Here is a 13,092-nt window from a genome sequence, read left to right as displayed (position 1 = left end):
TTTTGCCTGCTCTGTCTCCTCTTCTTGGGCCCTCCAGTGTTATACAACTCGAGGGTTGAGGGGAAAAACCAAGGAGCTAGATCACTCCATCCTCAATGACTGTTAATTTTCCAGGTTGTAGCTTGATTTCCAGGATAGCAAAAGCAGTCTCCTTCCCTAAGATATCTCTGAGAGACTGATACGAAGTTAGAGATAGGAAGAGAGGTGAAAGTCAGAAGCAGCGGCAGGTATAATCATCAGTAAACCTCCAAATGTCTAAATTCTGCCTTGACAATGACTGTTGCTCATGAGATCTGGAGGTAGATATACACACAAAAGAAAACAAACATCCATTCTTATCAGCTAGACGTGTACACATAGGGTTTCTCTTTTGCTAACTGGGCTAGGGCATAATTAACGGGGTGAGACCCAAGGACGTGGCTTCCTTCCCCAAGCCAAAACCTAAATCTTAGCATCATTGGAATGGAAGGTAGGAAGTCTACTTTAGAGATGAGACCTCCAGCATGTGCTCAAGAGACTAGCAGAGAGAAGTATATGGCCAAAGGTCCCCTGGGCACAGTGCCCACTGCGTGAGCTGCTGCTCATTTGCTTTCGAAGGTGACTTTGTAATGTAGTGTTGCAGCCAAGGAGCATCCTGCAAGTAGGTTCAACAGTTCAGGGTGCCCTCCTGTTGGAAAACGCGGAGAAGGGAGACAGCCAGAGCCTCCATCCCCCTGGAGGTGTTCATCTCCCTAGATGCCTATAGCTAAGGAAGATTCCATTTGATTTCAGCAAACAAGTTGTTGTCCAATATGGTATGCAGATTGATGAGGCAGTCCTCAGAGCCTGGGGAAAATTACATGGAGAAAAAATATTGTGGATTTATGCCTCAAAATTGTGGGTTGTGGAAATAGCAGCCTATAATTGCTTCCCTGTCATTTCCCTTTTTGGGTTGATGTTGCCTAAACGGTGAGCCCTGAGCAAGCAGCTCATCCTCAACTCCAGGGTCTGTGGTTTTGAGGGTATTCGCCTTTATCCCACTGCTCCCTATTTCCAGGGATGTCTCCGCAACCAGAGAGCAAACACCAGAGGCAGGGACTTCTTTTCCATCCTCCGCTTATGCAGTATCCTCTAAACAGGTAGCACAGGAAAGGCTCTTTGAGCCCAATTGGGACAAAAACCCCCATTTGACAGATGAAAAAGTTGAGGCGCAGGAGGGCCAACTGGCTTGTGGACCAAATCCACACTGTCTGTCTCTTGAGCTGAGCACTGTTTCTACTGTCCTACACTTCTCCAATCACAGGTAAGGTTCTCCTAACGACAGCTATGCACCAACACTTGCAAATGGTGTATATGTGTGTGAGTACATGTAAAACTATGCAACATGTATTTTATCAGAGCAGATTACTACCTTCATCACATACAGTTAAGTCTGAAAAAACAAGTGTGGAACAATATATATAGTATAATCTCATTTCTGCTCCTCCCTACCCAGCAAAAATAGCAGCCTGGGTGTGCTTGTGTGTGTCTGTGTCTACGAGTATCCATGTGCGTGTTCTCACGTGCACAGGAAAGGTCCAGGGTAGGCCCACCAAACTGCTAACAGTGTATTCTCCTCATGGGTAGGAGACTTTCATTCTTTTACTTGTTATGTTTTGGTCTTGCTACATGTTTTACAATGAGCACATTTTGCAATTAAAAAACCACAAGGGACAAAAATAATAACTGCCATTTACTGGGTCTGGAGTACAAGCCAGGCACTGTGCTGGGCCCTTGACTTGCACCATCTCTTTTCACCCTCCCCAGGGCTCTACAGCATGAGACTATTATTATACCCAGACAGGGAAACTGAAGCTTAAAAAGGACATACAGCTAGTAAGCGGCAGAGTCAGGATCTGAACTAGGACGTTCCGACATGGAAGCCACATTCAGATTATCCCTACGATGTCACTCCTTCCCACCTGCACTCAACAGAGAAAAGGGGGTGTGTCCCCCCGGGGATGTCACAACAGAAAAAGGCTACCAGCTGCCATGCTATTGAACTAAGGCACCTCGGGGTGTCTGCTAGCTGAGCTGAAGGCCCATTTGCTCGGTCCCCTCTCTACTGGCCCAACCCCCATGCACCTCTGTCCTCACCATTCTTGGCAATCTCCCCCATGTGAATTCCATTAAAGGCCTGCTCACTGCTATTTCGGGCCGTGCATTAGCACATGGGCTTTGATTAGATGGGAGAAGGCCAGACACCTCATGAGGATGAGAAAGAAACTAGAAATGTCCTCTCCCTCCCTTCAGAGTCCCAGAAGCCCTCATCCACAGCTCCTGGGAGGCCAGAGACTCCAATATATGGGGAAGTGTATGTGGGGGTGGGGAGCGGGAATGGAGACTTCTTAATCTCTTAGGGCTTTTGAACTTGGCTGTTCCTGCTCCTTGGAACTGTCATCTCTCTGCTGCCCACATGGCTCACTTCCTCACCTCCTTCAAGTCTGGACTGAAATATAGTTTCACCCCAAGGCATTCTCTGACCACCATTCCAAAACAGCATCTCCCCCCTGACCCCTGCTCTCCAGAGCACTTATATCCCTTTGTTGGCTCCATAGTGACTGTCAGCAGACACACTATATGTTTGCTTGTTTATTCACTGTTCCCTGCACTGGAACCCAAGCCCCAGGAAGGCAGAAAGGGTTATTCACAGCTATGTCTGCAGTACCTGCGCTGGTGCCTGGAATGTGACACATCCATACGAGAGGGAAAGGATGAATGAATCAATCGAGACAGTTAAGAACCAGAGCCTGAGGATCATTTGCACAGGGCCTCATTTCCGCTCAAATATCATGGGATTACAAAAACTTTGTTAGTGCTTCATGAAATTTGAAAAATCAGAAAAGCAGCACCCTCCCACCAAAGCTGTTTGGAGTCCAGACTCGCACGCACCATGAATGAGAAGGCTTTGGGAAATAAACACACTAGGAAGTCGTGTGCAGTTGGAGTTCTGCTTGCTAACATGTGTTCAAAAACAAAAAGCCCAATTTAGACGAAAATAGCAGGAAACTGTCCCCCAGGGATACCTGGTGAGGTCACTCTGCTCAGCTCTGCTGCTTCCACTTCTGCCAACTCACCGAGGCCAGGAACCACATCCAGCCTGTTGCTGAGCTCTGGGAAACAAGACAGCTGCTCAGGGCAGCAGACAATAGGACCACATCCTCGGGTTTGCCCCTGGAACCTCAGCGTGGGATCACAGCCGTGCTGACTCTTCACCGTGTGCTCTATGAGCACTTTGTGCTTGTCCCCTCACTCGGCCGTCATACCACCCACGCTGCCGTTACTACTGTCATTTTGTAAGCGAGGATGCTGAGGTTCCAAAAGATGCAGCAATCTGCCCCAGGTTACACAGCTAGCGAGTCAGATCCGGGTTTCTCTGGCTCCAGACCCACGAACACAAATGATTCTTGTCTCATCTCTCTCATTTACTTGCTGTGTGGCCTCAGACAAGTGCCCATCTTTCTCTGAGTTGAAGTTTCTGCATCTGTGCATAAGCCTGCTGTACTCAGTGTCTTCTAAGGTGTGTCCCAGCTCTACCTTCCTATGACCTCTTGCAAAGATTCCAAAATACGAGGGAAGGATGAGTCCTGGGACCCCTGGTTGGCCAGTCCAACTCCAAAGGATTTGCCCATGACACTAACTGGGGCAAATGCTCCAACTGGAGGCAGAATAGAACAGACTAGACTGAGGTGGCAATAGGGAACATTTAGACTAGAGCTAGAGGGCTGGGGCCATGGGAAACTGAAACAGCCCCTGAGAGAGCTGTTAAGAACAGACCCTCTAAGAGCCTTTCCTTCAGGACCAAAGAAAGACAATGAAAGGAGAAATCCAGAGCAGACGTGGCCTGTGCCCTCTGCAGATGCAGCCAGCCAGGTCTGTTCCAGGGAAATGGGATGCAATCTTGGGCTGGTTTTACTCTCAGGAGGAAAGTAGCAAAAATGATCGAGATGCCCATCTTTCTGGTTTCCTGAAGTCCACTGTACACTGGAGGCAGAGGAAAGATGTGGATGAAGCACTGCACAATCTGCTTCAGTTGCACTTTTACTGCACTTCCAACACCACTCACCCTTCTCTGTGAGTGTCCTAAAACCCCAAATTTGGAATAATTTATATTCTTGCTTTCCACCGAAGCTTATCAGCCATTCCCATCCTTCTGGATATGGGAAGGTCCCTAACCATCCCTTTCTTGGCAGTGATGCATCTGATTACTCATCTGCTTCCAGAGTACTCCAGGCTGCCAAAAGGAGACAGGCAGTTCTCTGAGCTGTGCAGCCCTATCTACAAGGTCTGCCCGGCAGAATGTAAGTGGGACTGTTGATGGGGAAATACCAGAAGCCTTCAGAGGGCTATGGCCAAGTAAGGACAGCAAGGTTGGGAATGGCCAAGGAATGGGCAACAGACACGGCCATGCCTTATGTCTATTTACCTGCTCAATATAATGAATCAAGATACAACTGCACTTGACAGCAAATCAATGTGGAAATAGGCAGCCACCCAAGAGGAGTGAGGTTAGGAAGATGGAAGAACCAGCCGGATGAAGGCGGGAGACTGCAGACCATGCCTTTATTGGCAGAAGCTCAGATGGAGCTGACCCAGAATAGATGGAACAGCCAGGGTTTAAGCGTCAAATCCCGGAACACTCCACCTGGCCTCTCTCCTCTCTGCTGTTTTCCTCTAATCTCCTTCTCCTTCACTTCCTGCTGTGTGCTGTGCTGGAGCTGCCAGAGTACTCCAGCCTATCCCTCCCTTTGTCTCTCTCTCTCTCTCACACACACACAAGCACACACACACACACACACACACACACACACGCACACACACACCCATGTGCTTGTAGTGAACTCTAAGAGGTCCCGGACACAAGCCTGAGGAAATTCAAAGAAGACGTTAAACAGTCCAGCAACTTCACAGCAAATCAAGAGATTGTGGAAACGCTGGCTTTGCAAGATGCTCCCCGCAAAGGAACCACAGATTGAGAGCTTGGTCACTTCATTAACTGCTTCCTTCCAGAACAGCGGCACCTGCGTCCGGAATGGACATGAAAGTGGATTGTTTCATTTCAGACAAAGGATGAGTCCACTTACTCATTTTTCTCCAGGTCCAGGATCAGTTCTCGCCCCTCAGCCGTCACCCTGAGCTCAGCTCTGAGTGGATGCTAAAAGCAACAACAAAAGAATGTCAGTTTCTAAAAGCAGGGAACCAGGCTCCCAGGAAGGGGCACAGGGTCTAGCACGGGGCTCTGACATTGATCCACAGGAAGTGAACGATTTCCATCCCTAACATGAAATCATGTCAATCCCAGAAGGACCCATTCCCCTCCCTCATTTGCCTTCTCCTAAAAGACAAAGGAAAGAAACTCAGAGCTGAAATGTGGTGTAACCTCCTACATGCAGACCTGGTAAAGGCAAACGATAGAAAACACGACCTTCAACAGGAAACTGTGAGTGGAGCTGGATATGGATTCAAGTGCTGGCTCTGACACTGTAGTTGTGCAACTGGGCATGTTACTGAAGCTCCCTGCAGCTCAGCCTCCTTACTTATAAAACTGACATACTAATGGTCAACCCTGTAGGGATCTTGTAAAGATTAAGTGACTTAGTAAATGTAAAGAATTTATCACAGTGCTTGGCACACAGGAAGCCCTAGATACATGTTGGCTGTTACTTAAAATACCAGGGAAAGCCTCCTCATCCTGGGCTCTTATTTTATTTTATTTTGGCTCTCCGTTTGAATACTCCCAAACCATCTCAGAGGAGACAACTAGGAGAACCTCCAACTAAGGTTTTACAGGTCCAAAAGACGTATTTCACACACAGGAGAAAATCTGCTGAAGGCCAAAGGAGATACGCACCCAGAAGAGACCATGTAAGGTATCATACAAAGGATCAAAATGGATTAAAAAACATGTTCAACATCAGTGGTAGCTGCCCCCCACCCAAAAAGATTTTTTAAAGATATTTTCAAAAAAAATCAAAGTGACAAAGATTTTTTAAAACAGTAAATCACAATGGAGCGTATACTATGAAATGGGCACTCTCATACCCTACCAGTGAGAATTTGACAGTACGGACAAGAGTTTTAAATGTTTAGACCCCTCCCCCCACGGCCGAGTCATGTAAGATTCTATCTGAAGGGTACAAATGGTTTATACACAAAGATGCTTGTTACTTACAATAATGACTAATGAAACAGAAGCTGAATGTCCAAAAATAGGAAAATGGTTAAATAACCGATGGCCCATTCATAAGACAAAAGACTAGTGATGACTTTCAATGATTTTTAAGTTATTAAGAAAGTACGCATGATAATGATTAAGCAGAAAGCTCAAAGCATAACACTGTATGTTTTATTCATACCTACTTTTGTAAAGGGAAAAAAGTAGACAGAAATAAATCAGAAGGTTACCATGGTTACCTCTTAGCAGTGAGATGAGTTAATTTTATTTTCTTTTGTGCATTTTTCCATGTTTCTCTAATTGCTTTTTATACTTTAAGAAATGGACTTTTTAATCTCCTTTTACCTAATTATTGTGAAAAATTTCAAAGAAATTGGAAATCCAAGTCATCATAAATGCCAGCTAACAACTGGCACTTGCCATCTACCTTTACAAGGATTAAATCACGAGCCACTGCAGCTGTTGACCTTCCACATGTCCTGAAAGGAGTTCAGGGTGGAGATTAGGAATGAGGCACTCTGTGCTCCAGGAAAAACTCACAGAACAGGCCTTTGGACATATTTTCAGAAGAGGATTTTATGAGCCCCAATTCTTGCGCCTCCTCCTATCTAGAAAATCATCAATAGAGCCACATGCTCCTCGTGGCTGGCAATTACCTTCGTGAGACTAGCAGCAACCTTCAGCGCACACACCAGAAAGTGTGCTTGATTGCATGTACCCCCTTCACCAAAATCACATGTATCTGACCCTCCCTCCTTCCCCTTCGGAGCAGTCACTCAGAGCTATCTGAAATGTTGTCTCCCAAGCTACAGTTCTCATCTTGCCCCAAATAAAACTTAACTCACAACTCTCATGTTGTGTGATTTTATTTCTGTTGACATAAACTTCCATGCTTTAATAACAGTTCAATTCAGGGCAATTGAACTTTTCTTATGGGCAGGAATTATTTAATGAAAACAGGATATTTATACATTTAAACATATTAAAAACAGAATCGATTCCTTAGGGTGTTTTAAATACACACTCTCTAACTTGGGAGGAACGAACTGTTAAACTCTTGAAAGTTTTTTCTACCCCTTTTAAGGGTGACCTCAAAGCTTAGTTTTGGCGTGTCTGACAAAGTGGGTCACCTGCTTTGCCAACTCTGGTTTGGGGGCCTGCCTCTTCCAGGCACATTTCTCTTCTTAGCCTCAAATCTCACTTCCCATTACGGTCCTGGGTATCCCTGAGACTTTCATGCCACCGAGAGCTCTGATGAGATCTGAACGTTCTGATCTAGGGTGCTTGTGCAAACTTGCCCTTTGCTGTTTTTTGCTAATTTACCCTATTGACTTCTGTTAAGAAGGGCATTTCAAAACCATGGGGAGAGGACGCTGGGGAGATGTTTACCCAGTAACTTTCACTAAGAAGTTCACTTCCCTGTTTCTGATTCCCTGATTCAGCTCGGCCAGCACCCATTTCTGGTTGCTGGTCCTTCGCCACTTTACTCCAGGGAGTTCCGGAGCAAGGGCCCTGACCAATCACGTTAAGCATCAGAGAGTCCCAAGCAGGCATCTGAGGAGAAGCACACCGCAACTGAGCTGTGTCAGCTCCCTTACCCGAGTGGTAGGTGGCCAAGAGCCCACACCAAAAAAGGAAAGTTGACACAAATCAAAGCACTGTCATTCCTCCCGCAAAGGGACACAACCTGCAACATGAGTATGAGTACCTATTTTTGAGTGGATAATCCAAAAGTATTTCTCTCTGTGGTCTGGAAGATGCTCAGACACTGATATTTAAAATATGATGTTCCTTGTTTGCAGGGTTCATTTCGAGCAAAACAGTGAAGCAGCACTGCAAGGGTCTATGTTGAGTCCCTGTCCAGATTCACGTAGCTTTTCTCTTACAACTCCACTCTGTGCTGGGAAGAGGCAACTTCACCTCTCCTAGGAAGTGCAGGGAGCTGAGCACTGTTTATACTTCCTCAGGGCAGGGTTAAAATTCCTTTCTCTTTAGGGCTAGACTAAATAGATCTTTAGGACTGGAAATCTATCCTGTGCATTTGCATCTCTCTTCAGACATAGCACAATATTTAGCATACAGTTAGTGTTCAATTAATGTTTGATGAATGCAGTAATTACATAAACGAGAATAAAAGGCCTGAGTGAGACCTACCTCTCCTTTCCCTCTCTGACATTCATTCATTTGTTCATTCAACAAATATTTATGGTGCCAGGCACTGTGCTAATTGTTTCTACAAAATACAGTGACCCAGATTCTGGGCAGACAATGGCTGGGAACAAAGACAGGATCTGAGCTCCACTTTGTTTCTCAGGTCCTTCCTGAGGATGCCCAGCATCCCTCATGTGAAGGGAACAGAGAGGCCTCTACAAAAGTATCAGATTCAGACAATAATGGATAGGTTGGAATGGGCAAGATCTGAACTTTTAAAAATAACCTGCTCTAGGATGGCCATCCATTAATTTGTCTCGACTTTTCCTGAAGCTATTTTCAGCCTCTCCAACTTTCTGAAGAAATGAATTCTGTGTATTCCTTGTCCTTAGAATAAAATGTTACTTGCTTTCATTTGTCGTAATATTTTCACTGTGAGTTCCCTTGTTAAATCCAAATTGGAACTTTTTGGACATGTCTGTTTCACTCTGGCCATAACTTCAGGGATTCTGGGCATTTCTGCTCTCTATTTACCTTTCTGGACTCAAGAACCACCAAGTCTGAGATCTTTCCTGACATAGCTCTCTCCTCTGTCTCCTACTAATCTTGCTCTTCTATGTTGCCTAATAAATCATTGAGCATTTGGACCCAAAGGGATCTTACTAACTACCCCTCCGCTCCAGCCCTCTTCCTTGTTACCCCCTCTAAGCTCTAGTCTACAAATGAGGAAACAGGAGTTCAGAAAATGAAGGGTCTGATAGCTGGTCACCAGTACATAGCACTCACATCTTCTTTCTGGTTCTTTTTTGTCTCACTTGAGCTATAAGAACCAGAACTACAAAGAATATCCTAGACGCACAGGTCCTTCCTTCAAGAACAGGATAATGTTTTCTGTCTTACCCCCAATCCCTGATAAAGCCTGTGCATTCTGCTGGTGTTGTGGCCCAAGGAGCCTAATGCATTTTAAGATTATTGGATTTCAAGATAGATTTCTCTTGGCAAGATCCCTACGCAGCCTCTTATTAAAAAATAGTTTGGACTATCATTTTTCCCTCCAAGTATATCATCGCATCAATTAAGTGAAGCATGTAGTATGCAGGAAGAAAAAATAAGAATGACAATATTTAACCAGTTTCAGTTGAGAGGGGGTGACTTTTGTGACATATATTTGCACTTAGCTTGTGTCAGCATTAACATGGATTTTCCTCCTACTGTATATCACAAGGAACTAGACTCAATATCTTGTAATAAACCATAATGGAAGAGAATATGAAAAAGAATTTATATATGTATAACTGAATCACTTTGCTGTATACCAGAAACTTAACACAATATTGTCAATCAACTACACTTCGATTTTTAAAATTAATTAATTAATTATTTTTGAAAAACATGGGTTTTCATTTCCTCAACTGCTGGCATTTGGAAATGTCCTAGAAGGTTATCAGACAATGAAAGAAAGCCCCATCTGGGGATTTCCAAAACTGGAACACAGAGAGGATACAGTGGGCCAGAGACAGAACTAATGGTGCTAACTAGGCCACCAGGAAAGTTGAGCAGGTGACCCCAAGCTGATAACAGAATGGAGTTGTCAGCTCTTGCCTCTGAAAATGAGACTTTTTGAGTCTTACCTTTTCTTTCACGGGGCTTTCTGCAGGCTTCCACTGAGGTATTATTAGGTCATGCTGTAGCTGCGGGCTGCCTTCCCCACTTCCTCCTGCCAATACAGGGTGCACGTCATTGATACCCAGGACCTCCGCATCCTAGCTAAGCCGGGCATGCACTGCCAGCTGGGAAGAGCCCCGTAGTGGGTCATTAGAAGACCTGCTGGATTCCTGGCTCTGGGCTCCCACTTTGGGTCAGGCACTCTGCTAGGTGTTGATAATACAGGGGTAAACAGAGCTAACAAGGTCTCCGTATACCTCGCAAAGCTCACCTTTTAGAGATGGGAGATGGACAACACAAATATTCTCAAATGGTACAACGGGGTCATGGAATAAAGAGACACTGAAGAGGGGGTACCGATTTTAGACAGGATGATCAGCAAAAATGGCATTTACTTGAGACCTGAGGGACTGGAAGAAAGCAGACATGCAAAGATCTAGGGGAAGAGTGCCCCAGGTAGAAGGACCAGCAAGAGCAGAAGCGGACTTGGCCTGTTAAGGAACAAGTAGAAGTTAGAGTCTAGCAAATGAGAGAGGAAATTGGTAGATTTGATCAGAAGACAGCCATGGGTCTGGTATCACAGAGGGCATGGAAAGTGTCTGGATTTTATTATAAATAGACTTGGAAGGCACTGGAGGGTTTAGACAGAGCAACATGATCTGTAGACAGTTTTTAAAAAGAACTTTCTGCCTGCTGGGTGGACATGGAGATAGAGAGGGTGGGGTGGGGGAGGGGGGCGGGAGTGAGAGTAGAAGCAGAAAGGCAAGGGTAGAGGTTTGCTTGGTGGCTCAGACTAGAATGACATCAGTGAAGAGGAATGAAGTGTTTGGATTCTGGGTATAACTGGAGGGCAAGCCCCTGGGTATTATTCTCATTGAGCTTCAGTTTTCTTATCTGCAAAATGAAGACAATGATCTCTACTTGCCCTTTTCACAGCAGTACTGGGGAGAGTTACTGTGGGAGTGCTTCCCAATCCACAAAGCATCATCACATGAACCCGAGGTTCCTAAGGGTAAATTTGCATTTACATATCACTTCCTACTTTCCAAATTATTCTCACCACCCAGCTCTCCATACTCAAAACAATCCTGGGAAGTAGGTAGCAGGATTCCTATTTTGTGAGAAAGGTGAACTGAAATCTGTTTGAGGAGAGACTTGTTCTAGGCAGGGCAGACCTCAAACACTGGTTGCAGACAATCTTAATAAAGCAGTCATTTCTAAAGACCTAGGCAAATTAATCTCTGTAAGAATAAGCCAAATCCACAGGACTGCTGGGTAAAGAAGTGAGGACTCCAAAATCTATTCTTTCTAAACCAACCACATCAATCACATAGAATATAATGAGTGATATGAAAGATGGCCATAATTGTTCTGTTACAGTGGCGCAATTAGAGTGATTCACTGTCCTTTCAGATTACTGATACAATGTATTCTCAATCAAAATATATCCCAGAAACAATCTCATTAGGCTAGCATTAGTTTCGTCATATTAGTAAAAGTCAGAAGCAATGCATTAATTTATTCATTACATGTTTATTGAGTGCTTAACTATATGCCAAATGCTATGCTAGGTGCTTGATATTCAATGGGGAATCAGTGAGGCATAGTCCCTGCTCTAATGGCTCTGATAAATCTAGATTCTTTGCAACAAAAAGGAATTACGATATTTAATGGAATATTTCAAGGAATGAAATGATCCTTAGGGTTGTAAAAAATTTGAAAGCAAGGCTCAGGAATAGAGGAACACTGTACATCTTGAGAAGAATTCTTCAAAACTTGGAAATAAGGCAAAAAACAAGCAGGATGTCCTTTCAATGTCAGATTGGAGCATTGTTTAACAGGCCTTCCCACAGATTATGGAATTATCTAGGGAAATGTATCTTTGTTTAACTTTAAATTTACTATTAATTAAAGGCTATGCTCGTGAAGTTATATGTTAACTGTAGACTTCGGTCTGGTAGAGATGCGAACGACTTCAGTATAGTACAGATAACTAAGAATTATGGTTGTTTAGCCCCATGGGGCATTGACCACTTTTGTATCTGTCCCAGCACAGGATTTCAACATTCTTTCGTGGATGGCTGTATCACTTCTGTTCTAATGCTTTGAACCAGCTTTACCATTCTATTCACTGCCTCATTAATAAATCAATCTTTGCAACCCATTCATCCTGTATGTGTATGAGAGTCCTGTTAACTTTTTGAAAATTATGCTTCTGCGATTTCTTGATGGAATTTATAGTCATTAAAACCATGTTTCTGGAGAATGTAACGATGTGGGAAATGCTCATAATGTCAAGTGGAATATGCAAGACACAAAACTGTACATATGGTATGGTTCCAATTTTATCAAAATACATTTATAGGCACACACACAAAGACTGGAAAAACGAGGAAAGACTAGGAGAGCAGTGGAAAGATAAGCCAAAAGCAGAAAAAAGAGAGAGGGAGGCAAGCGAGGGAGGGACCGACTGTTTTCTGCCTGCTCCGGTCTCCCGCATCTCCAACCACCTCCCGGGGCGCACAACGTGGGAACAAAGCCGGGGCTCCCGGTCCGGGAAACGGCAGGCGCGCAGCCCCGAGGCGTTTCGGGGGGCCGCTCCCAGGTCCCCAGGTCCCTCAGCGTGTCCACCTCCAAAGCCCCCCACACCCCCCACCCCGTCCCCTGCTACTTACTTCTGGTCCATCCCGGCAGGGCGAGAGCCAGCAGGCAGAGCTGGGCGGTGCCCACTCCCCAGGGCATGGTGGCAGCTGGCCCCTCGCGCACTCTGCGCTCACCAGCACGCGGCCATGCCAGCCCCCCGACCAGGCCGCGGCGCTTCTGGAAGCCAAGCAGCTCCCAGGCCGGCTCCCAGCCATCGGCCGGGATGCTCCGCCCTCAGCTCCGCGGGGCTCTACCGTGGGGACCCGCCCTCCAAGGGGGGTGGGGCTGGGAGGAACGGCCAGGAGGAGGAGCCGGAGGGTCCCCTGGGGAGCCGGGAAAGGGGTGGCTCAGGTGCTGGCGACCAGGGAGCAGGGGAGGGGGACTCCGAGCCGGAGGCAGGATCGGGATTCACGGTGGGCGCGGCCTCGGGAGGGCCGGCG

The 13,092-nt window shown here is 45.7% G+C and overlaps 1 protein-coding gene across 1 annotated transcript in view; it reads right to left on the bottom strand.

The window, feature by feature from the left end:
• ADAM19 (ADAM metallopeptidase domain 19) overlaps positions 1–12,859 on the bottom strand; it is an 80,651-nt gene extending 67,792 nt beyond the window's left edge. The window contains exons 1-3 of the mRNA XM_006211893.4: positions 12,685–12,859; positions 9,976–10,061; positions 5,103–5,173 (exon numbers count right to left, since the gene is read on the bottom strand). Of these exons, the coding sequence (XP_006211955.2) occupies positions 5,103–5,173; positions 9,976–10,061; positions 12,685–12,751 (224 nt within the window). The 5' untranslated portion in view covers positions 12,752–12,859. The remainder of the gene's footprint in view (positions 1–5,102; positions 5,174–9,975; positions 10,062–12,684) is intronic.
• Between the last annotated feature and the right edge of the window lie 233 nt (positions 12,860–13,092).

Source organism: Vicugna pacos, chromosome 3 (assembly GCF_048564905.1).
Source record: "Vicugna pacos chromosome 3, VicPac4, whole genome shotgun sequence".
Lineage (NCBI taxonomy): Eukaryota > Metazoa > Chordata > Mammalia > Artiodactyla > Camelidae > Vicugna > Vicugna pacos.
Note: the sequence above shows the minus strand (reverse complement) of the source record. Positions and strands in the feature narration are given on the sequence as shown.